Source organism: Mustela lutreola, chromosome 2 (assembly GCF_030435805.1).
Source record: "Mustela lutreola isolate mMusLut2 chromosome 2, mMusLut2.pri, whole genome shotgun sequence".
NCBI classification, from domain to species: domain Eukaryota; kingdom Metazoa; phylum Chordata; class Mammalia; order Carnivora; family Mustelidae; genus Mustela; species Mustela lutreola.
The window spans coordinates 131,120,799-131,146,522 of NC_081291.1; the positions used below are offsets into that span (position 1 = coordinate 131,120,799).

The window sequence follows — 25,724 nt, forward strand, 5'->3', positions numbered from 1 at the left end:
TTTATTTCAAGCCCAAGAACTCTGGATTTTCCCTGTGAACACTAATTACTGTGAATATTAATTATGAATTATTGGAGGGTGTATTGCATGGGAAAATGGGTGTGCTGGGAAAATAAATTTAGCAGCCTTGTACAGGCTCAGTGTTGAGAGATATTGGAGATTGGAGGCTAGAGGTCTGGAGGCATATTTAGAGGACTGTTAGAGAATTCAGGAATGAATATGTGGATAAAATGAATGAGATGAAGGTAAAAGTCTTACAAGGGCAGCATTTAATGACTGTACAGATTAGAGGTTGAAGGAGAGAAAATGTCCATGTTATTTTAGAACCTTGAACATGGATAATTAGGGGAAAACAGTATTCTTAATAGACATGGTGAAGCAGTGGGGAGACTCAACTTGAGGGCGGATGATAATCTACAAGATTTTGGATAAAATGAACTTGGATGATAATGGGCTTGTATGTTCAGTTCAGATGTCTCATAGGAATAAGGTTGGGTTCTGGTACTTGGGTTGTGCTTGGTTAAAATGGCGTTGTCTTATTATTTGACTTAGGAACCAAGCACTTAATTAGAAAGATATTTCTGCATGTGATATCACTTTATACTTCATAAAACTTTAAGAGGAGTCAGCACTTGATCAACAATTGTTAATGAATGTCATAGTGAATAAATTTCCATAATGAATCAGATAAGGAATTTGACTAGAGCTCAGGTTTTGTACCCCTAGTCCAATAAACTACCTTGGAAGGTTTTAATAATTAGTAGAACTGCAGGGTTGCTAGCATCTTAAAGGTCATCTATTCTAGTCATCATCCAAAGCTGAAATTCGTCCATATTATTCCTAATTTATGGCTATCTAGGCTATGTTAGAAGTCCTTTAATGGGAACTTAAAGCAACTCTGGATGGATCCGATTGACATTGTCTCCTTATAATTTTAACTCATTTTTCTTAGTTTTCTCTTTGAAGGTTTACAAATCAAGCAAATCCGTCCATAATCCCTGTAGACAAGAAATTTATGTTTATTTGCTTTAAGATAACTGAAATCCCCTTCAGCTGGTGAACTGGTGGAAAATTCACACTCAATCACAATTCTTTAACCCCCAGCAAACTGTATAAAAGATTTTAGGGTCTGAAATGGTGCACTCATTTATTTCAGGTAGAGGTGCTGTGCTGCCTTGTGGAGTCCTGAGAGCCCCCCGTGTGAAGTGTTCAGACTCCTTGTTACTCTGCCTTGCTTTCCCCTCTGGAAAACTCACCTATTTTCTTTAATGATTTTGTTTTCACAAATGTCTAGAGAAATCACTAGCTTCAAGTAGCTTTAATTCTCTGCATAAGCTGTTGATGCAAAGACTACCAATGGTTTGGTGCTGTGTTCGAAATAGGAAAGATAAAAAACAAACACAAAGTAATACTCCAATAAATAGTCCAGCTACATAGATTTAAGCCTTGTTGTCCATGGCAGCCCTTGGAATCTTTGATAGTTTTCTTTAATGTAGTCTAAGATACATTGCATGATACAGCTTTCCAATACATTGTATAATGATATCACCTTCCAATTTAGGATGGTTTGTGGGGTTGTAGGTACACATATATTTACTTCTTATCTATACTTTATTTAGACCAATAATTAAATTGCTGGTTGTTTCCCAGCTAAATAATGGCTTGAGCTGGCCCATGAGAGTATTGGCTGTTGAAGATTAGCTCATTTGATTTATAGATTCACCGCAGATAAACCAAAGTCCCCATCTGTGAACCACAGAGACTTCAACGCAGGCATATTTTAACAATGGCCTTCCCTATTTTTTCTTCAAAGAACAACAACTGAATACTGGGTACTGAGCTGTGGGATTTTGATTCTTCTGTATTAGTTGGAATTCACAAAGTTATTATTTGTTCACAGGTAATGAGTGTGTATATGGCAGCTACCCTGAAATTCCTTTGGAAGAAATGTCAGATGCAGATGGAGTAGCCAGCACTCCCTCCCTCAATATCCAAGAGCCATGCTCTCCAGCCACATCCAGTGAAGCATTCACACCAAAAGAGGGCTCTCCATACAAAGCCCCCATCTACATCCCTGATGATATCCCCATTCCTGCTGAGTTTGAACTTCGAGAGTCAAATATGCCTGGAGCAGGACTAGGAATATGGACCAAAAGGAAGATTGAGGCAGGTGAAAAATTTGGGCCTTATGTGGGAGAGCAGAGGTCAAACCTGAAAGACCCCAGCTATGGATGGGAGGTAAGAATACATTTTGAGTTTATACATTTAAATGTATTCAGATGTGTGACTAATAGATCAGCTTTTAAAGTGGATATAAAATAAGCAAATTCCAAATGTTACCAAATGTCTTCAAATAGATCTTTAAGAACAAACCTTCTTTGTAATCTTGCTTCTTGTTATAAACAAAATGTTGCATAAAGGTATACCATGATAGAGAAGAACTCAACTTATGAATGGTAAAGAATAGTATCAACTTAACAAACATACCAGAGGAAACAAATGCAGTTTTTATAATTAGCATTTAGAAGCTTCAAATGTGGCCATCCACATAGTATGTGGCATAAGCAAATAGACGTTATCTTGTGACAAGCTTATTGTATTTTATCTTTTCTTTGGCGGCAAGGCTTGGAACATTGGAGGAAACACTTGTTTTCTTGAGTTAATTTGGTTTTATTTTGTTCTACGTGGTCATTTTTCTCCACGTTCTAATATATTTTGCTACTCTTGTGATAACCCTGCTTTGATTCTACATGTTTCTGGAACATGAGCCCTGTACTGAATTCTGTGATGGTTCTTTATATTCAAATTGATTTAATGAATAATTCATGAAAATGATGGCAAAAAACAATATGAAAATTAGTTGCTGGTTTTAGCCATGCTTTTCACAGAAACCATCTTGATAATATCTAAGAATGATAAGTTACAGTCTGATTACAAAATCAAAGTAAATTTTATTTCAGTAAGAACAGGTAACTATGTGACGCTGAGCTTATAATTTTTGTAAAGATTCTGTAGCTTTATCTACTTTCCATTATTTTTCTACTTGAAAACTTACGTGGTTAAATCATAACATTATAATTTCTGGAAAACCTGGTCTATATCTGCAAAATGTATAGGCAATTTCCATATTAGCAAGGAAGTGTTTTTTGGAGACATGATTGACCCTTGGTTTCCTAGTATTTCAGTTAGACAGAAATCAGATAAACTAGATTTATTTAGTATGTTCTCTTAATATTTATGGTCATTAATAGAATATATGGTCAGCATTTTAAATAGAAATAAATACACAGTGCCTTCAGGACTTAATTTCAATTTTTTGTCCCCTTATTTTATATGTATCCTTTTGTAAAATCTGTGCAAAATGCCTCAATCAAAACAATTCCTGTCTGAATTCTAAAATGTTGAAAGTTAAGATCTGGATTTGACGTGCTGACAAGTAAGAAATCCTTCCTTAGTTTTGTTCTTAGCCACAGCTCAGGTAAAGTTGTGGTTTGGCTACACTGCTTTTAGACACATATATCGATACGAGATTTTTTTAAAAATCACTGTAGCATTAACTGATATGTGAGTTGAATAAGTTTTAAACTAAATGCGTAGAACTTTACGTCATTTTTGTTCTCCTTGAAATAAAGGCTATAAACATTCTAGTAATAAGTAACTCATTAAACTTTTATTACAAAATCTCCAGAGCTAAACAACAAGTTCAGTACTGCTCGAGATTATCCAGAAGGCTTGGGATAAACCAAAGCTTAATAACAAAATAATTTTGCAGTTACAGTGCTGATAAATGCAGGACTATGTCTCCTTCAACAGGATGCTTATGGATTGGGGGATGAACCTGGGGAAAATTCAGCATTTAGAGGAAATTTAAAAATAATTATTTTTCTCTTTGGGAGTAGAATGTCTTCAGTATATACACAGGAAAATACTTACCTTGAGAAACATAAAATGATTCTTTTCATTATGTTAAAACTGAGTTGTTTTATTGGTTGGAATTCAAGGTAGTTCATAACTCTGGCTAAAGATCACCCATTTCCTCTCTCTCAGGAATTCAGTTGATGGTTAATTCAGTAATTTTCTGCACCATTTTAATTGTTGCCCTCACTTTCGAGAGTGTGGATTATCTGCTCTAGATGTGTTAATGAACAAAACCAGGGAAAGGGCTTTTTTGGTGATTTTGGCAATCTTGTTACCCATGGAGGAGTACTTGAGCTCTTGACTCTAGAGTATCCCCCCCCCCCTAATCTTACCCTAGTTCATACAAAACCCAGTCGTGATCAACGAAGGCACTTTCACAAAGGCATCTCGCCCTACTCCTGCGTGCTCATTTTTTTTTTTTTAAAGATTTTATTTATTTGACAGAGAGATCACAAGCAGGCAGAGAGGCAGGCAGAGAGAAGGGGAAGCAGGCTCCCCGCTGAGCAGAGAGCCCGATGCAGGGCTCGATCCCAGGACCCTGAGATCATGACCTGAGCCGAAGGCAGCGGCTTAACCCACTGAGCCACCCAGGCGCCCCGCGTGCTCATTTTTAATCACTCTCCTGTCATATTTGCCCTCAACGATGGCTGATTTCTCTCTTGTTTGGTTAGACAGATAATTGTGACCAACTAATGTAACCTTGCCTTTTGATACCCTTTCATTTTAAAAAATGATGAATTTAGGGAGAAAAAAACCTGTTAGGCTAAGGAAAATATACACGAACAGTGGAAGTCCATATTCAACAAACAATCATTGAGTGCATACTCTGTATCAGATTCTGCCCTGCTTTCCCTACAGGAACCCAGTTTATCATAAGCAAACTAATCATGGCTATCTCTAGTACCATCCTTGCTCTTTTCTACTAATAAATCTCCCTCCCTTGAGCACTTCCTGTATAATAAATTGTATTACCATCTGTCCAGTTGCTGAAGCAAAGAAAATGCTTTGACTACTCTCTCCCACACCCACCAGATATGATTCATAGTTCCCATGTTCCATGGGCCTCCATTCTTTGCACACACTGGTCTTCCTACCTGGGAACCTCCTTTTCCTATCCACCCTTAGCAAGTGTCTATTCATTCTTCAGATTCTTCCCTTCCATGACATTCTCCTTGACCTTTCTCATCAAAATTTAGTATTGCTTACATTTCGCCCCCCCCATAGCACCAGGTAAATCCATGGACAAAGAATTTAAAGCACTGTATAACTTCCAAATTTCCTGCTTAGCTTCCCTAATAGAGCAAAATATCCAGAGTTCTGTCCTCTAAGTGCAGCGTCCTGATTGTGTCCTATCTGTGGTTTCTGTGGTACTGTCTCATGCTAAGTCTGTTACCTGAAACAACCAGACTGGATTAGTCACCTCAGGCTGCCCTAACAAAGTACTACTAATTGACTGACTGGGTGACTTAAATGGCAGAAATTTATTTTCTAATAATTCTGGAGGCTAGAAGTCCAAGATCTAGGATAGCTGTTTTGGCTTCTGGTGGGGACTCTCTTCCTGGCTTGCAGATGGTCCCCCTCTTGCTTTGTCTTTGCATGGCCGTTCCTAGGTGCATGTGTGCATAATATATACATGTGCACACACAGACACACATAACATAGGGGCAGCAGGAGAGTGCTCTCGTATTTCTTCTTATAAGGACACAATCGGACTTATAAGGTCCTATCTGATCATGACCTCACCCTTATGACCTCATAAAACCTTAATTACCACCTGACAGCCCTAGATATCCACAAATATAGGCACATGGGGAGTTAGGGCTTCAACATAATGGATTTGGGGAGGACTAAGCATTCAGTCCATAACACAGACATTTAATAAATAATTGTTTGGTAAAAGAATGAGTGAAAGAATGAAAGAGCAAATGAAAGAATGATGAATGGATAGAGGATTATGTGACTCATAAGAAAAGATAGGGAGTGGGGCTGAGGGAGTTCCATGAAAAAGCTAGAATGTGGATTTTAGACTTGTGGAATCAAGCCTTAACTCTGCCACTGTTGTGCAGTTCTAGGGAAATAACTCAAAATTAATTGGTTCATGCATTTTTATTTGACCCACGAGCCAATAACTGCCCTGCGTCATTACTTGTTATATAATTAAAATGAAGTAAAGAAATATGGTAGTCTTTTCAAAGAAAGTTTTTAGGAGAGAAAGCTCAAAGATAATATTGCAGTTAGTGACCACCTTTCTGAACCCTCTTTAAGTGGTTCTTTAAAAGTATAACATATTTCCCCAAAAAAGACACTTTTGGAAAAACATTTTAGTTTGTACTTTAGAGAAATTGTGTGTTTTTGAAGATGGTTACGGACCAAAATACAGGGTTAAGTAAAATAAGCCATAGATATCAAAAAATATTGTATGTTTTCTCACAAATCAGTATTGATTTAATAAAGAGAAACTTTAAAAATAAATGCTAGAGTCTGGCAGATTGCCACCTTGCAGTGTATATGATTGTCTCTATCAAAAGGTTTTTGAAGACTGGGGAACACTTGATTGTCTCTAGGACCTAAAAGTAATTAAGGATAGGACACTTACCTATCTTTACCTAAGGATAAGTTAATAACTTTAGAGTTACTGATTGACTGAATAATAAAAACAGAAAATTCTGTTAGTTCAAGACAAGTGTTTCCTCGTATGTGTTCTTCTAAAGATGACCATTGTATGATAACATGGAAATTGCATGGAGAGCAGAGGGAATCAGGATTCTGGCATGAGACTTACCAGACTTATGTCTTCTTCAGGGCTCTGTGTGCTAGTTGAGAGATTTGGGAAAAGTTATGTAATATGCAGCTCAGTTTATATATATGGAACATGGTGATAATAATTGTACCTATCCAATGAGGGTTGTAATGACGATAAAATTTGACACTGTGTGAAAAACCTACCAATGAGCCTCCCATCTGCTAGAAGAGCTTAATAAAGGTGAACAAAAACAATGAAAGCTTGGCTGGAATAGAGATTTAGCACAGAGTCATCAGATAGGGCAAAGGGCAACTATATTTTATTCATTAATTTTTATAAATTTTTGTTCTCACTCTAACTTCTTGTTTCCTGGAAGTTCAGTTATCTCTGGGATGGTCTAATTATGTGACTCTGGGTTTATCTGAAAAGGAAGCACTGGTTGTTTTCTAATTAACAGTTAAAACAAGGATTTGGGAGAGATTCATAAATTTCTTTTTAAACCAAATAATAATTTTGGTGGCAAATTTTTAATGGCCTGAGATGGGTCATTGGAAAAATAACGTGAAGTTTTGTTTCCTTGTAATATTGTCACTTAGCACATTTTCTCTGTTTATCTGTTTACCACTTGTCATCCTGAAACTCCTCAAGTAGATATAAGTTAGCTGATGATGCGTCTGTTAGGTGCCAAACCCTCTATTGTATCCCTCTAACCCACAGTTGATCCAGATTACATCGATCAGTTAAAATGCCAGGTATGAGTTTACTTTTTCTCTTTTCAAGCATACACATACTCAGAGGTAGAAAAATGAGGACATGAGTGGTCAGTAAATTTCTCTTATGTTTTGTTAAATAGATGGGAAGGAATAGTAGAAAGAGATTTTGCTGGCATCAGAAATTCATTAAATAATTTTGATGCAGTGCTTTGACAATACATTATGTTCCAGTAATATAATCCTGAAATGTGATATTGGAATGAATGTGTGCCTCCCTATATCATTTAAGAAGGAATAGTTTTCACATTTGTAAGTTTGTATTTGAGTTCTGCACTGATGCCTTGTGTATGGAAACACACAATCTGTATGTTAACTGAAATATGAATATCCATTAAAACAACAACATCAGACTTTCAAGATACCTAACTAACAACTGAGTTCAGAGTCAGACAATCAAGTAATGTATGTTTGGTAATAAAGAAAAAATAGTTTGTGATGTCCTAACATCTCATAGACATCAAATATCTTTGAATGGCAATATTTCTCCCTTATCTCTCTCTAGATTTGCTTGAGCCAAAAATGAATTTTACAGTGATTCGTAGAATGAAATCAATACTTTGGCATTGATTCTAGAGAAAACGTTTATTCATTAATGGGAAAGCAAGTACCCTTGACAAGTTGCATATTCTTAAAGCCAGATAACTAAGTACAGACCTTTGACTTAATAATTTTGAAGTGAATTGATTCCAGTAGAAGGGAAAGAGTATCAACTATCCAAAAGGATGTCTTTAATGGGTAGTTAAGAAAGAGAAATGTTATCTAATATAACAAATGTACATTACCATAAAACCTTACATTACAAACTATTATTAAGTTTTTGCAGTGTTATTTAAGGATGATAAATATAGTTTGGATATTCAATTTTACTTTATGAAGAATAACAGAAAATATCAAGATAGTGATGCCTGGTGGCTCAGTTGGTTAAGTATCTGCCTTCAGCTCAGGTCATGATCCCAGGGTCCTGGGATTGAGTCCTGCATTAGACTCTTTGCCCAGTTGGGAGCCTGCTTCTCCCTCTGCCTGCTGCTCCCCTGCTTGTGCTCACTTGTGCCTGTACTCACTCTCTCTCTCTGTGACAAATAATAGATAAAATCTTAAAAAAAAAGAGAGAGAGAGAAAATACCAAGATAAAAAGTAAAACTTACTAATAGGATCCTGAATAGAATTGTCACTGGGGCCCAAGATCTTATAGACTCTCTTGGAATATAATGAAATCAAGAAAAGAAAATCAGTCTATTTGATTCATTTTGTGCTTCCAGCATACATATATAGTAGGAATTAAATCTCTGGCTATTGAAAGAAAATAGCAGTTTATTCTCCTGAATAAACAAGTAGGTCCTGGTTCCTGAAGTACCAGGAACTACCTATAGTTTTTCCCAGGGTTCAAGAGGATCCCATCCTGTTTTGTGAGGAGTTTAGGAATCCCCTCATCCCACTCCTACCCCCTCCACGTATGTCCTGTTAATACTCATGGCTTGCCCTTTTTTTGCTTTCCTCCATGAGAGGTATTGATGGAATTCAGTACTTTCAGTACTTTTTTCTAGTACTTTCAAAGTATAGGCAGTGATGTGGACAAGTCTGATATCAAAGTTTTTTTTAAAGTTCCCCAAGTCATCAGTGCACCCATTGTGATGAACACTGGGTAACATATGAAACTGTTGAATCACTGTATTGTACACCTGAAACTAATATAACATTGTAAAAAATAAATAAAAATAATATATAATTATATACTAGACAAAAAAACAGGTAATTATATTAAAATTATTCATCAGTTAAAAAAAAGAAAAGTTAACAAAAGAGGGTGTGCTGTATTCTTCAAAATTTTCCATGTCATCAAAGGTAAGGAAAGGACATGAAAATGTTCCAAATTAAAGGAGAAGAAAGAAACAGAACAACTAAATGTAAATCTGATCTTAGGTAGGATTCTGTCAATTGGCAAAAATGGACTTTGGATAGATAGGATAAATAAAAACAAACAAAGCAGGGGCACCTGGGTGGCTCAGTGGGTTAAAGCCTCTGCCATCAGCTCAGGTCATGATCCCAGGGTCCTGGGATTGAGCCCCACATCAGGCTCTCTGCTCAGCAGGGAGCCTGCTTCTTCCTCTCTCTCTGCCTGCCTCTATGCCTACTTGGGATTTCTGTCTGTCAAATAAATAAATAAAATCTTAAAAAATAAATAACAAAGCAATGTGTTGTACATTCAAAGCTTACAAAATATTATGTCAATTATATCTCAATAAAACTTACAAATAATAATATAAAAAATACCTTTCAAAAGGCATGATTGTATTTCACATTGACATAGAGGAAAAACTGAATGACCACCTCAATAGATAAAATCCCAATATATTTTCATCGCAAAACCTCTGAGCAAACTCAAAATAAAGGGTGCTACTTTGAATTGGTAGATATATATAAACAGGCTGTAGCTGACATTACAATCATGAAGTAATGTTGGACATTTTCCTTCAATGACATGTAAAATTGAGGCTGTCCCTATTAGTACTCTGTTCAAAATTGTCCAAGTCAGTGCAATATGGAAAAAAGAAAGGAATGAATAATCTTTTTTTAAAAGATTTTATTTATTTATTTGATAGAGAACACAAGTAGGCAGAGTAGCAGGCAGAGGGAGAGGGAGAAGGAGAAGCAGGCTCCCCACTGAGCAGGGAGCCTGATGCGGGACTTGATCCCAGGACTCTGGGATCATGACTTGAGCCAAAGGCAGATGCTTGACCGACTGAGCTACCCAGGCACCCTAAAAGAAAGGAATGAAAAGAACAAAAATTTGAAGGGATAAAGCAAAATGTCTATATTCATAAATGATATGATTGTAAATACTAAGAATAAGTAAATTTTTAAAAGTAAGCCTGATAAAAGGTAAATATAAAAAACTGAATTCCTTCATACTTGATAAAACAATTTGTGTAAGTTTAAAATACCATTTATGTCAAGCAATTAAAATGTTTAATAAGAAAATTCAAATATGTAAAAATAAATGCAAATATTTTAAAATACCTACACTGAAAAATTCAAAACATAGCAGAAATGTAAAGATGACCTATATAGAGAAATCACACTCGTTGTTTAGACAGGTCTTGGCCGTTAAGATAGCAGGCCTTCCCAAAGTAACATACTGACTCAGCACAATTCTAATCAAATTTTAGTACGCTTTATTGTGGGAATTTACAAGTTGATTGTAAACTTCATGTGGAAATATAAAAGACCTATAATAGGAAAAAAAAATTTCCCCAAGTAGCAAGAGTTTTTTTGTTTTACTCTGTGTGCCTTCATGGTCAAGTAGAAATTGCATGTGAGTCACTTATTTTTAAAAGAATATTGGGTGATTTTCTCCCCATTAAGCAGTGTATCCTACCAAATGTATCAAAGTGAGTTTCTTTCTTACTCACCCCCATACTTGTGTATGAGTTGCTTAATCAGTAGTGAAACTCATGGGTTCAAAGCATGAAATGTTTAGTAAAGATCCTCTTCTAATAGATTTGACAGTCAATTCTAGGACTTGGTCATTTCTTTATAATAATTTGTTATTCTGAAATACTATTCTAGAATACTTAGTTGTGCCACTGCATCAGGATGTTTCATTCTCTAAGCCTTTTCCTTGAGGGTAAGTTTGGAAGCAGTGAGAAGTAATAGGAAATAATGGGTAGAAATTATCTTTGAAGGATAAGAGAGTTAATGAAGCTTCTTTGTTCCTTAGTTTGCTCAGTGAAGCAGTATGGAGAGAATTTCTTCCAATGATGATCAGTAGTTAATATGGAGAAATAGAGACACTGGGGGCATTTATAAAATAAATAAAGATTGTATTAAGGTAGCATGTTGGCTTCTCAAAGCTTATTTACATTGATAGAATCATACAATACAAATTCTGCCAAAGCACTTTTCTTTATACATAGTTCTGTCCAGAAGTTTAGAAAAATGAATTTGTATTTCAGCTATAAGAAAATTCAGAACTTAAGTGTTACCATCATTTTTGCTCTGCTGCATCTTTTGGCCCTTTGAAATATAGCTGAAGCTGAAGTAGGTCAAATGTTGTGTGCTTTTTAAAGAGTATGTTCTACATGATAATCAGGAGAATTGTCAAGCCAAAAAAATTGCAAACAGGAAGAAGTTGCCAGCTATCACTATGACAAAGAATAATAAAAAGAGATTGTGTGTGTGTATGTGTGTGTGTGTGTGTGTGTATTTAGCAAAGAGATACCAGCAGCTACCCGTTAGTTGGTTATTTCTTTCAAAACAGATTTAATATAACAAAATTTGGGGTACATCACAGAAATTTCACAGTGCCTTTATTATAAGGGGACTTCTTGTGTTGGTAGAAGGTGAACAAACAATACACAGAAATAGCTTACCTCACTGAGGTACTCCATACCATGGTGGGTCCACATGACCAAAGGAGAAATTCTCACAGTTATCTTCTCAGAGGCACATTCATGGCTAGGAACAAAACGAGCAGGTTCAAAATAGAAGTTTATTCTGTGATTGTCGGTCATGCCATCTGTCCCCAGTATCTATTACTTCCAGATCCAAACCCTATCCCACTATTAAGCATGTATCCCAACAGCTTTCAGAACACATTTTTATTCCATCAGTATGCTGCCCTAGACACAGAAAATAAACCTACTCCTAGGAAGTCAGTTGAAGAGTGTCATCTGATATAGAAACAGTGTCTCCAGAACCTGCATCACACAACCTTATACACACACACACACACACACACACACACACACCATATGGCTTTTATGGTTTTTTCTTTTTAATTGATCATTTTGGAATCTAAATTTTGAATTTGGATTTTGAATCTAAGCATTTCAGGTGTTTGGCCCTGATGCTTTCTCCTTGTAACCCGTATAACCTTGTACCTATATAAAGGCAGTCATTATAAATTTTTTTTAAAAGGCCTGGTAACTCCTTCCAGCCATCCAAAATTTATTTAAAAACTAAATAAATCTTTTCAGAGCCATCAAATGAGGATTTCATTTATAATGTTCTAAAAAACGTAAAGCATTTCTCCCTATATCTTTATCCTCCCTATTATCTATCATTCACCCTCTTCCTCTCAATAGCTCACATATCCAGCAGGTGCTGCTCTCAAAGACTGTCCCCTCTCAAACACTCTCCTCACATCCAAGCCTCTGTCTCTCTGTCTCTCTTTAAATATATGTGTATATGTGTGTGTATAATATATATATTTAATAAATATAGGTCATTAAATATATTTGTATATTTTATATATTTGCATATAACATATATATTTATATATAATATAAAATATAATATATGTAAAGTATATATTTAAAATCATATTGATCAACTTCTCTGATATGGCCTTTTTCCATTTTAGTATTTTTCATTCTGGTGTAGTATATTTTCCATTACCTAGTATCTGAATTTGGCTAATAAACAATGAGTTAGCCATCGATCGGGAAAGAAGGATGGGCAGGGGATGATAGTTACAGATTCCTCTGCTCTGAAATTTCCTCTCTTATTCCTGCCACACTTGCACCTAGAGTTTTCCTTATTCATAGGAAATATGTATATATTTTCTGTGGCCATGACTTATATTTGCTGTGACCATTGGCCGGTCAGCTCACGTCACAGATCCATAGGAGATTCTTTGTGCTTCTTCTTCTTCTTCTTTTTTTTTTTTTTTTTTTTTTTTTGAGATTTTATTTATTTATGGGACAGAGAGAGACACAGCAAGAGAAGCAACATGAGCAGGGGGAGTGGGAGAGAGAGAAGCATGCTTTCCGCTGCGTAGGGTGCCCGATTCAGGGCTCCGTCCCAAGACCCTAGGATCATGACCTGAGCGAAAGGCAGACGCTGAACGACTGAGCCATCCAGGTGCCCAACCTTTGCCCCACCTACCAAGTAGCTGAGAGTGGTGTTTTCCTCTGACACTCCAGCTGACCTCCTGGGCTTCCCAGGTGTGCACGGCCTGGCACAGAAACCGCCACTGGTTGGCAGCCACAGGTGTGGATGATTTGTTTTTTCTTTTTTCATTTGTTTAGATTCTTGTGGTAGGAATTCAGCAGGTGTGTAATGCCAGCATAGAATCTCCACCCTGACACAGAGACCAGCTGCCCTCAAAAAAAAAAAAAAGATGTTCTTGTTGGTCTTGCAAAGCTGCCAACTTGGATCCCTGTTTTCCTGGAAACCTCACCCAAGGGCAAGACTCTGCCTAACCAAGAAGTTAGGATAAGTTCATCTCTGTAGATGAGGATGAAGAGTCTCCTTATATGAACTTAATCTACAGGTAGGAGCAGGTTACCTAGTTCTGCCCTCAACTTTTTTTTTCCTAACTTGAGCTCTACCATTGCAATTACAGGGATGTAGGAAATCCTGGACTTGGTTTCTAAAGAGATATAAACCATGTTTGGGTGCTGTTGACACGTACATTTCTGCTCATTGGAGACTAAATAGTAGAAGCACAGATGGAGATTGTTCTACTGGGCAGGGTTCTTCCATCTTCCTTCCTCTCCTCAGGAATCCACTAATCCTGGGACCCAATCATTTCGGTATAGGGGCAGGTAAACTCAGAGATATCCCTGACCATCTCTAGCTTTAGCGGAGGGTCATGGGAGGTGAGCTGTGGTTCCTCCCCAGTGTTGTGGGGGAAGCAGATGGTAAAGCCAAGAGCCATTGCCATTTGTCTGTCAGCAGTGTGGGGCTGGGGCCAGAGAACCTTCTCTGGAGGGCTAACTCCTTAACCTTGCCAAACACTTGTACTGTGGCTTCTCTTGGCTAGCTCATGAGCGCTAAAGAAATAGACGTGCACACAACCTTAGATTTCTCAGTTTTCCTTTGTCACAGATTTTGCCTGTTTTTCTTTAGAGTCAGACTTGGAGTTTATTTGGTGGTATTTTTACTTGCATACACATAATATAAGATGGGGCTTTCGAGGGTAGGGGAGGCCTGATTTGCCCTATGGGCCCTATACCTCTTCGAATACAGACATTGGTTGTCCATTTCCTTCAGATAATACAAATGCACCACAATGAAATGATGACACATGTCAGAGGAACATTTGTCTTGGAGGGTAGCAGATGGGATATGTAAATCATACTTGGAAGCAAGGGGTATCACGTGTGAGTATCAGCTAGCCAGTAGGCTAGTCTTTCATTCTGCATCTTAACCTCCCACAGTGCAGATATTTATGTTAATATACATCTGATCTAAGAGCACTAGCTGAAGAGAAGTCAAGGGTAGACATCATATGGACCATTACAATCAGTTCCACAGCTCTGTATTTTTGTAGTGGCAGTCATATATTCATTTTTAGCTATATTATTTTAATCATGGCATCTCTCGAGAATCTAGTTTTTCTGTAATAATATGATAAAATCTTGACATGGAGCTCTGCAATTGAAGGTCGTGGATCATGTGTCCAGCATTTAATTAGGACTTACTTTATATCTAAGTCACTGCCTCCCGTTAAGAGATGAGGAGGAATTAAAAATAGCTCCATTGCCCAGTGGATGATACTCCAAAAGAAAAGAATTATCATTGCGTTTAATAAGAGAACTGACAAGCAATCATAATTCTTTCCATTAAGTAAATATGTTAGAAAAATTTATTATGAAATGACACATTATGCGAGCCAGGAATCAAAGATGACATCCTTGCATTAAATACGGTAGGTGCCATTAAGGAAAACAGTCAATATGTCACCAAGCCATGGCCTGTAAAAATTAAATTGATTTGGTAAATGTAAGTAAGATAGATCTGTTTGCTTTCATCATCAATTTTGAGTGGGTGAACAGGTGATGTCACCAACCTGGGAGCGATAAAGATGCAGGACCATCTGGAAAGGCAAGTGATGAATGGGGAACTGCTTTTGGATAGTGACAGTGCTGTGGTACTTTGTCACTTGGGATGCAGTACTTAATAACTTTTCAATACCATCATAATAAATTTCACTGCCTTATTAATATAGAAATGGTGAGTTATTACCATGATGGCGAGTGTAAATAACTGGAGATGCAGCTGTCAAAAGCTGATTGTTTGGGCATGTTTCTTTAAGCAACACAGTTGACTCGTGATAATCAACCTATGTCTATACCCGTGGAGTTTATTGCACTTGTCAAAGGAAAAAGTAGTATTATTCAAAATTATATGAAGTCGTAATAAACAAGTTTAATATATTATCAGACTTTTCCTGTAAGTTTCCAAACATGCGGCAGTAAATCATTTTTAATAATGTCTTTTCATGTAAAATAATGTCCTTATGCCGTAATAATGCCTTTTCTTAACTATTAACAAAACAGTCGACTTCTTTGTACGCGTTTTAAAGGGTATTTTATTTGTACTTTTCAATCATTTTCTTTTGCAAATAAAGAGCTGAGGCAGGAACCTTAGAACGTTTCATTAACAAGCTCAAAAGTTGCTGAGTGCAGGCCATGTCACACGTTTCCATTTTAATTGAACAGATGTACTTAAGAGTAAACCACAGCAAACGAAATACAGATGAAATTATAAACACGTGTCACTAAGAAGTAGGCAGGAAAGAGCCTCTGATGAGCATCTGTGTGTATTTTATGAAGCCAAAGACTGCCACTTCATAAGTTCGTCACTGATGTCTCCAGTTTAATGAGAAGAAACAAAATATGTAGATAGGTGTAAGTTGAAGATGAATTACCAGATCAATCACTTAGCACCATTCAGGGTGTCTGCCATTGCGCAGTGGGAAAATAATTAGATCTGGGATGCTGTTCTTATTTATATACCGGCTGTTCGATGTGGGATGGAATACGGGCAACTTCCTCTTTCATGTCTCTGTGGTCTTTATATTGTTTGTTGGCCGGGCTGACTTTTAATTCTGACATTGTCTTTCAGGCTGCAGTCCTGCCAGCCTCTTTCTTAAATGAAATGCCTCTCCACCATTTCTATTACTGCTGAAAAGAGAGCCAGCAGTCTATTAACAGGCAATAAAGTTCAGGAAGCCCAGGACTCATTTCTTGGGTCAGAGGTGAAAATTGCATATAAATGAAACAAAGGTGTGCCTTGATCGCTCAAGAAGCAGCACCAGAAAGAACACACGTGTTGTTAGCCAGAAGTCTCCCACTTAAAGGGAAAGGAATAATCGTAATAATGTTGGCCGATGGAGTTAAGTACTCAGTTGAGAGAAATTATATCAATCTGACAAATATAGCCTTCACAGGAGATAAAGTCTCTAATGACCTTAAATGCATATATTTATCATTTAATTCAACAAGCCAATTCCCTTGGGCTTTTGACCAACGACATTTCCCCTAAAGTTTAGAAATTTTTTACTAGCCCAGAGAATAATGGCCATTTGTCAGAGGGTTCCAAAGCTAAACGCAGTTGGAAGCAAAGAACAGGAGACAGGGGAGAAAATGGCTAATAGAGTCTTTCTACCTCAGAGCATATTAATATGAACTTTCATTGATGTGAGAGCTGTAGTATTTCGTAGCTGAACAGTAGGTGGCAGACATTGTAGTGAAGAAAAGGGGAAAATTTAATCTAAGCAATTTTCATCTGATTTCATTAACTTCCAAATATGTCACCAGTGTGCACAGCACATTAATTTGCAAAAAAATAGGAACATTAAATAGTTGTGAAGTGTGCTAGTTGAATGTGGAAAAATCAAAAGGATCCTACAGAAATAAACGCAAAAGTTCTAATGTTTCATCAGGTAAAGTGTGTGTGAAGCAGGAAAGTCCAAAGAATAAAAGGGCCCTTGTGTATAGTGGGCTTTTCCTCACTGTTATTCTTGGTCTCCACTTGACGAAGTGTATTAGTGATGTGCACGAAGCCCGTAGCTCCTGTATCTCCCTTTGTGAGATGGCCTCTGCTTTTGTCTGTGCTGTCAGTCAGTTGTTCTTTCGCTGGGCAGCCCCAGTGGTAACCACAGGATCTACTTGCAAATAGATTTCTATAAAACTGTAGTGTCCTTCAGCCCTTTGCTGCTTCTCCCCACCCCCCTTCCCTTCAGCAATCTGGCCTTTCATGTGGCATGGCTCCTGGCTTGCTGCTTTGTCAGACGGCTAGTGGTTTGCCGTTCAGGGAGGCTGTGTGAGATAGTGGAAGGAACACTGGCCTGGGTGCCAGGAACCTTGAGTTCTTGCCCCAACTTGCACTTGGGACCTTGGAAAGTCACCTGGTTTTCTCCTCTGGAGTCTCACTGAGGTCTGTTCCAGCTTGGACTTTAAATTTCTGAGTTCTGTTCATTTACCCTTCCTTTACTTCTTTTTATCCTTATGGGCATGCTCTGTGTTGTTATGGTTTTAGAGACTGCATCTGGGGGTGGGGTCATGTTTTGGTCTTTGAACCCTGGGGAGGAGATAAATTAACTTTAAATTAAGTAGCAAAGAGATGCTTGTTTTCAAATTTCTCTTGTATTCAACCAGCATAATTGTGGTTTAAACCTGAAATTAAATCTCCTTTGATATGTGCATCTCTTTTTGGATTTTATGTTGCACAGAGAAGGCAGCTGAAGACGGAAGCCTTGTTTTGAGAAGGAAGAAAGTTAGTGAGAGGGAGTATTCTATTCCTAGCTGTCTTTGCAGAGATAAAGGTATACATTTCATTCTGTCCCTGGGGTATGATTTTTAGAACACCCTCTACTGTATATTAAAGCAACATTCAAAGATACCATCTGGTCATCTCAACTACAACACAGGTGTCATGGGCTCATCGCTTAAAAAAAGACTCAGTCTAATAGAGTGGCTGATGGTGTCAGGTCTAGGGACAAATGACCTTGGTTCACATTCTCGATCATTTACTTTGGGACCTTGACAAGCCCATAATGATTTTTTGCCTCAGTTTCCACAGCTGTACTGTGGTAATAACAATAAGGTCTGCCTCGTGGGATTTTTGCAACAATTATGTTGTAAAGTATCGTAAAGGACTTGGAGCAGGGCCTGGTATGCCGTTGTCAGCACTTCAGAGCAAACTGATTCTGATCATCCTCATCTCCATGACTAGTCCGAGGCTGGGGATGTTCCTTGCATCCCTGTTCTGAGGGAAGGACTGTGGAATTCAGTCTTTGGGGTTGGAACTCTTTGGGTTTGACAGAGCTACTGCACTGCAAAGTATTAAATATTGTCCCCTCTCTGAGTAGCGCGGGGAAGTAGCCTTCCTCAACCCAATATTCCTCAACACACCAAACGGATAGGTGTTCAAATGGTTCTTTTGCTGAGGACTAGAGGAAGCATTTCAAACCAGAGCAGAGGATGAGGTTTGGATTCGCATTTCTAAGGAAGTTCCACTCTCATAGCTTGGTGGGGTGGAGTCGAGAGATGAAAATGTGCCCCTCAGCCCGAAGCCTCTCCATGTTCTTTCTGTGAAGGGCTCTCTCTCACTCCTCTCCTCATCTTCATCTCCCTTGGCCCTCCATACCCGTGTGTCATGCTGACTCTGCCTCCTCAGCTCTCAGCTAGGTAATCAGGACTGATTTTCTCTACAGCAGGTTTGATCTAGTCTGTGGATTTAAGGACGATGGGTGTGCCTTTATTCCTGTTCATGGTCTTCTTCAGTGAGGACTGTGGTGGTATGCTTTCAGAAAAACCCAAGAACAGACAGACATGCCTCGTGACAGCATTTTTGCTGGGGGGGCATTGTCTAATCTTGAGGAAAGCATATCCTGCCTATTCACAAACGTGGACGTAGTTTCATGTGAAAGAAAAGCCCTGGTCATCTCGTGGATTTGTCTTCTTCCCAGGCTCTACTGCATCAGTGGAATTCCCCCACAGAGTAAAAAATGTCTCTGAATCACCAGGGGCAACAATATCGTAACTAAATATATTGCGATTAAGTCTATAAAGCATTTCAGATAAGTGGAAATACATATCCTAAGCTTTTTTTACATTGTAATTTGTTTATTCTTAAATTTGTCTTAAAAATAAAAGTGGCAGAGGGTCACTGGGGTTCTGAGACTTTCTGGGCAGAAATACAGGGATTCACAGATAAGGCTGCAGAAGACCCCTTATGAACTCTCACTATGTAAAATTTCACTGTTCACTGTTGTTTTTGAGCATTTTGGACAAGAGAAGTATCAAAAGTTGTGGGTTTTTAGTTTTCCTAATAAAGAAATACCAAAATATGTGTTATTGAAAATTGTGGGTAAGCTCTCTGACTCACAGGCTGTTCAAAGGGGAAGGAGTATTTGAATTATTTGATTGAGGATGTATGCCTGAACATGACAGTAGCCTGAAGTCAAATGTACCTGTGTGTAGGTAGAAGCTTCCTGAAGGAAGGCTTGAAGGATGTGACAGTGGTAGGGGGCCTCTGCTTTCCTGCGCCACAGTTACCTTCTCCCGTCAGTTCTCTTGAACGGTACAACGTAATATCTGTGTCTTCTAACCAAATTGTCACCAAACTGCCACATGCTAATGATTCTTCACTTACACAAACTCTGCTATATCCTAAGGTCTCTCTTCGTGTGGGGGCTTCCATTAAGAACAATCTGGATTTAGTAATACTTTTAATTGGAAGGTTTAATAAGAACTTAGGACTTTGTTTTCTTTTATAACTTGGAAAAGACAGTAATCTTAAGAAAACCAGATGTGAATATGTTTTTAACAAGAGAATTTCACTTTCTTTGTACCTTCCAAAACATGAAAATTGTCCTTTGAAGATGTTAATTTTATAAGAATATTGTCAGTAATATAAAGGCTGAAGAAAAATTGAGTTTGCCTATAGATAGATGAGCCAGTCTACAAAATATAGAAAGTACTTGCTGAGATCGTGAATTACCATGACTTAAATTATGGAGCTTCATATGGACCCCTGAACATTGATTTGTCAGGAACATTATGAAGGGTATTATGGTAAGGAGGTATATAATGTCACTTGGTGGGCTTGACTCAAAAAGTGTTCATTTGAAGTTTGATTCCTTACTCAACCACCATAACTGATTGATAGGGACATGGATCTCCAATTGACTTTAATTTCTGCTCGACAAATCTTCATGAACCTCACGGAGAGTCTAAGATGCAGTTGTAAAGCTTGGAGAGCTTGGGTTTCTACACATAATCCAGTGAACCTCCAAGGACTGAGCCCCACTGCAACCGTCCAAGTAGTGTCAAGAAGGGAAAAAAAAAATCATTTTGCCTTCTGTTTCTATGGGATGGGGGAATGGTGCTGTAACCAGGTGAGGCAACGCTGAAAATATTAAGACTTTTAAGTCACGAGAGTCGGAATTGTGACTTGACATGTGATATGAACATAGATAAGTGTGGCCTCTTTAAACAGAAGGTAGATGAGATTTAGTGTGGGTACGATGGGGCTGGAGAGTTAGTTCTACTTCAGCAAAAAGATTAGAGAAGAGTACTAATCACCACGATAGGATGTTAGAATTCATTACCTAAGACGGGAGAGGTTGAAATACACCATAAATCAGGTGGCCCTCACCAAGACTCTGTTGGCTGTGAATTTATCTGTCGTCATTTGAAGACCACTTCTGTTTTCAGGCTCGTTATAACTTTTATAAGTTTGTCCTAGTCTCATGGAAAACCTTATCCGTATTTACTCTTTCATTAAATAATACCTATTCATTTTAGTCCAGACCCCAAATCCTTCCTCCCTATGGAACCCGTGAGCTTAGGAGTTTAAGGACAGTTATCTTTTTGTCTACTTGTCCTAGGGCTCTAATCCCTTTCACCATCTTCGTCTTCCATTCTATAAAAAGAAAAGGTAATTTTCTGTGGCTCTGCACAAACCACGAGCTACTTGAAGTCAAAAGCTGCATCTCAACAGTGTATAAGCCGGGGCACTCATAAGCAGATTAAGAGATGTCAGGAGAAAACTACGCAGTAAGGAAAACTGCCCTAAGTTTTTAAAAAATGAGTGGCCCTTTATTTTCAGGAAGCATAAAAACCTCAATTTAGTATAAGTCCTTCGGTCACTGAGATGTGCCAGAAAGCTTGCCCTTTATTCTGGAGCGCCGTGGTGGTAGCATTGAAATGTAAACATAATAAACAGCTGACATTTTAGGCACAGACTAAACATCAAGCTCTCGAGAGAGTCGCAAGATGATGAGATGCCAAAGGAAGAGAAGGGAGAAAGGGTCACAACATCTCTGTTTGCAGCTGGGGAACTGCTAGTGTTAATGCTGTGTCCCTGATTCTTCCATTAGGAAGGTTTTGTTTGCATGGAAAATTGTTTTTCACTTTGAATTTAAATGAGGCACTACGAATGGCAGAAGATGGCATCTGGTTCAGAAATTCATTCTTACTTTTGCTTGTGACGTGTTGATTAATATATGAACTCCACAGGTTTGTCTACTATGTGTCCTGCCCTGTGCCCAGCGGTGACTGATGCCGGCTTGCCTTCCTTCTCCTCTTCCCTTCCTTTTCCTTTCTTCCTCTCTATTTTTCTCGTTTTCTTTTGGTTTCTTGTATATTTTCTTGTCCTTGGCCAAATGTTAAATACAACTCTCTTCACCTGATAGTTTCGGTTAAATTTATTTGGCGGCCATCTAATATGTGTCACTTTCCTTCAGAGCAAATATGCCCTGGATCGGACCATCTGGGGGACAGTCAGTCATTTTGAGGATGCAGGTGGGAGACACACCTGTAGTTAGTCTCTTACAGGGGCGTTTGTCTATACCAAAATGATTTGCAGGTGTTAAGCATGTGCTTATGAAAAAGAGAAATACAGGTATTTGGGGTCTAGAAGAAAATTTGCCTCTTAATTTAATGCTGTTTACCTCTTTATCTCTTGGTCACTTAGAAAACAAATGCATACACATTTAACTTGATGTCCTAAATGGCTGCAAAAAGGAGATAGAAATGGAGCTTTGACTGTTTTATGTGGTTCATAAAAGCATTCTCCCTGGCTCCGAGGATCCATTTATATTTAGGCTTTATAGAAACAATGCTGTAAAGTTTTTTTTTTTTAGTTTCGAGGACAAAATTGCTTATTAAAATCTGTGATATGTTGTATTTTAATATATTTCAGCCACATTTTTTAAGGCTGTTATGTAGCTGTTAGCTTTCCTAGTGTTCCTAATAAAGAACACAATTATCTAAACTATTTGATGATTACCAGTGAGTATTAGTAAACTCTTTTATAAGCTTTCATGAAAGCGTTTTAACCATATGTTATGTACTGTGGCATAAAAAATAGAAACACTGAGAAATTCAGCAAGCAGGATCCCAAGACTCTGTTGACATCAAATTTGGCAGATTTTTAAAATTCTATGATCACTTTTCTCCTTATGTGACACTACTCTTATTCATTCTTCAAAAACATGGGCCCTAGCGTGGGGAATTCTAGATAATTTGATGCAACAGGTTTAAGTTACCATTTTCATAGTGAAAAGAATAGCTTAGCATGATCCCGATTTTCCTTGGTTTCCTCCCATTCTCAAAAGAAGCAGAGGTATTCACATTTCTTTGTCTAACAGTTTTATAATGTCTTAAGAGATTAACAGTGAGCATGAATGAGGGCCTACGGATTAGACAACAAAAAGCCTGGGACGTCCACTACCTTACTTGCAAATTTTACATTTTCCAGCATTGCTGAGAGAGTATAGAAACTAAGAAAAGATAATAAGTACCAGAGTCTCAGAAGTGTTTAGTGATTCAAAAAATTCAGATGACATGTCAGAACTGACAGACTGATGGAACCGTCTGTGGCAGGGCCCACTTTTTTGTCTTATGTTAAGCTCTCATACTGAGTGAATGCAGATGTTATCACGGTACCCCAGACAGACAGTCAGTGAAATGTGACAAGCTGTCAGCAAAGTTACACTACGTTGATTTTGTTAAAATATCCACAAGCTTTATAGTTTCTCTTTATATAAAAAACTCTTACCTCATTTAGTCAGGAGAATGGAAGCTGCTGGAGAGATGGTTTGGGCTTTCATCCTCAGAATACCTTGGTTTTTTGTTTTTTTCCTTTTTCCTCTGGGGAAATTTTACTCAGCAAATTAAGTAGTAGTATACCCCAAATATCGAATCTCAAAATATCTGAGTAATTTTTTTTGCTCTTTTGACTTGTTTTATAATTTTTTCCTCAATTTACATTGTACCTCAACACTTTGGTAAAGGATGTTTCAAGATCAGAAAGAGTGAATTTTTTTTATTTAAATTAGGAGCCAATGCAACATTAAAAGTCTGAAGGGCCCCCTTAAACTTCTTAAAAGAAGTTCAGGCATGAAAAATGAAAATGTGAAAATGCTTCATCAAAAACTAAGATCTTTGCTTCCCCTCTTTTTATTTTTAAACACTGAAAATTAACACCAGCAAGAGAAACATCTCTGGTGAAAAACATTCGAGCAGCTTGTGAAAATCAATTCTGTTATTCATCTACGGTTCAGACGTTAAGATTTTTCTATAAATTGGTGGGGGGCAAAGAGGAGTTCTAGAGAGTCTTCAGTGCTATAACATCTTTGTATCTCAAGATAAGTCCTGCTTATTAAGTGGTCATTTTTTGACATCAGTTTAGGATTCAGTTGAACTCAGGCATGAAGTCAGAACCAACACAATAATTAATTGAGCAAAATGAAATGAAGACCATACATTTGGAAACTGCAGCCTTAACTGTTGCTTTTAGTGATATTGGTGCTATCTTTTAAGCTGAGGAAGACATCAGTTTTGATGTTTTAATTTACCATCGGCAGAGTTTATTTGTAGCCTCTGGGTGCAATGATTGGTTGCCTTTTACCCCCACGTTGAAGAGCTCCTGTTGCGTATAACTTATTTAACTTCAAATTGCAAGCTGTTTAGTAGAAGATTCCTTTACAGTCCTTGTTTCCACAGATTAACCTCTATTTATATATTCGCTTTTGCTAACTAAAGGTGAAAGGAAAACATGAGCCATACTTGTTTTGTTCAATTTATATTGTCACAGAGGACATTAACATACAATAAGAAACTGTTCTGTGATTTTGAAAAATGAAAAGTCAAGACATTTTGAAGATAGTATCTAGCCCAGTGTTTTTATAAAACACAGAACTAAATAATCAAACGAAATTATGCATATGGAGGAAATGATTTAGAATATGTTTCGCTGCTAATCGCACTCATGCTGAAGTTTTAAATTTCATCTGTCTGCTCAGATCTATTGTGAGCCATTAAGTGGCTTCCTTTTTCCCCGACAAATTGAATGCTGCAACTCCAAGGAGCTCTTTTGTTCTTTTAATTCAGTCAGCATGGAAATGATTTTCTCATTTCAGGCCCTTTTCTGTCCTCTCTTCATTGTGTCAATAAAATAGAGTTGTGCAGAGCTGCTCTAATCAGCTTAGAGTGCTAATTCAGTGCTCCGGGATGCTATCTGTGTTTGGCTACAGGTGGGCACTCTAAGGGGTCAGTCTCCAGGGGAGTGTAATTGTGTGTCTCCTGGGGCTTGTTTGCAGAATGACCTAAAGCTGAAGCCTTAGCTCGGGAAGGGGGGTGAAAGTGAACAAACACATGCCCATGCAAACGTATACAGCTGTATTTTCACTGCGACCATTTGCGTGGTCTGACATTCTGAGATTCTAGCAACATTCGTTGCATTCTACCTCTTCTGGGTCTTCTATGATTTAGCCATAAAACATGAATTGTTTTAAATTTTGCACATGTCCTAAGGGTACAAGCTATACAGTATTTCCAAGATGCAAAGGAAAGTCTAGGCTAGGTGTAACACATGGGATAATATGACTAACTAAAAAAGAAAAACAGAAACTGCCAAGTTAAGAAAATATATTCTTTTGTATCCTGTGAAAATAGCGTAATACATAAATATGGGAATATTATGAACTAGTAAATTAAGCTTTATGGGCAGTGAGGAATTTCTGACAACTTTGGAGGAGAAATAATGATCAGTTGTTTGGAATAAGGGGAAAAATTGGTAGGCATGAGGTTTTTGAGAATTAACATGTCTTTGGGCTGTCTCGGGGGATGGAAGACCTTTCTGGGAGTATTGTCAGTGTGAGTGTCAAAAACATGTTGTGAATATGGTCTTATTTACTGGGTTTGACATTTTGGGTATTAGGATTAAAAAGTGCCACAACATCATCTTTTTTTTTTCTCCCTAAGATATTTTGATTGTTCCCCCCCTCAGTACATTGGGATTAATTCCAGTCTCAATGGAAAACCTTCAGAACTTCATTACTAAGGTCATTATATAATAACCTTAAGTAGGTTTACAGAGTAGAAAGGAAAGAAGCGATAAAAGATTTCAGCCTCGTGGATCTACCGGTTAACTATAGAAGGACTGAGCAAATATTCTTATATTTGCTTAAGAAACTTAATACTTGTACAATATATTAGAGAAAAATGTATCCTTCTTATTAACTGAAGAATGGGGGTGAAATGCTTTAT

The 25,724-nt window shown here is 37.7% G+C and overlaps 1 protein-coding gene across 8 annotated transcripts in view; it reads left to right on the top strand.

The window, feature by feature from the left end:
* Positions 1–25,724, top strand: part of MECOM (MDS1 and EVI1 complex locus) — a 543,943-nt gene that overhangs the window by 261,078 nt on the left and 257,141 nt on the right. For all 8 annotated transcript variants that reach the window (XM_059163536.1, XM_059163528.1, XM_059163532.1 and 5 more), the window contains one exon: positions 1,901–2,238. In XM_059163536.1, coding sequence (XP_059019519.1) covers positions 1,901–2,238 — 338 coding nt within the window. The remainder of the gene's footprint in view (positions 1–1,900; positions 2,239–25,724) is intronic.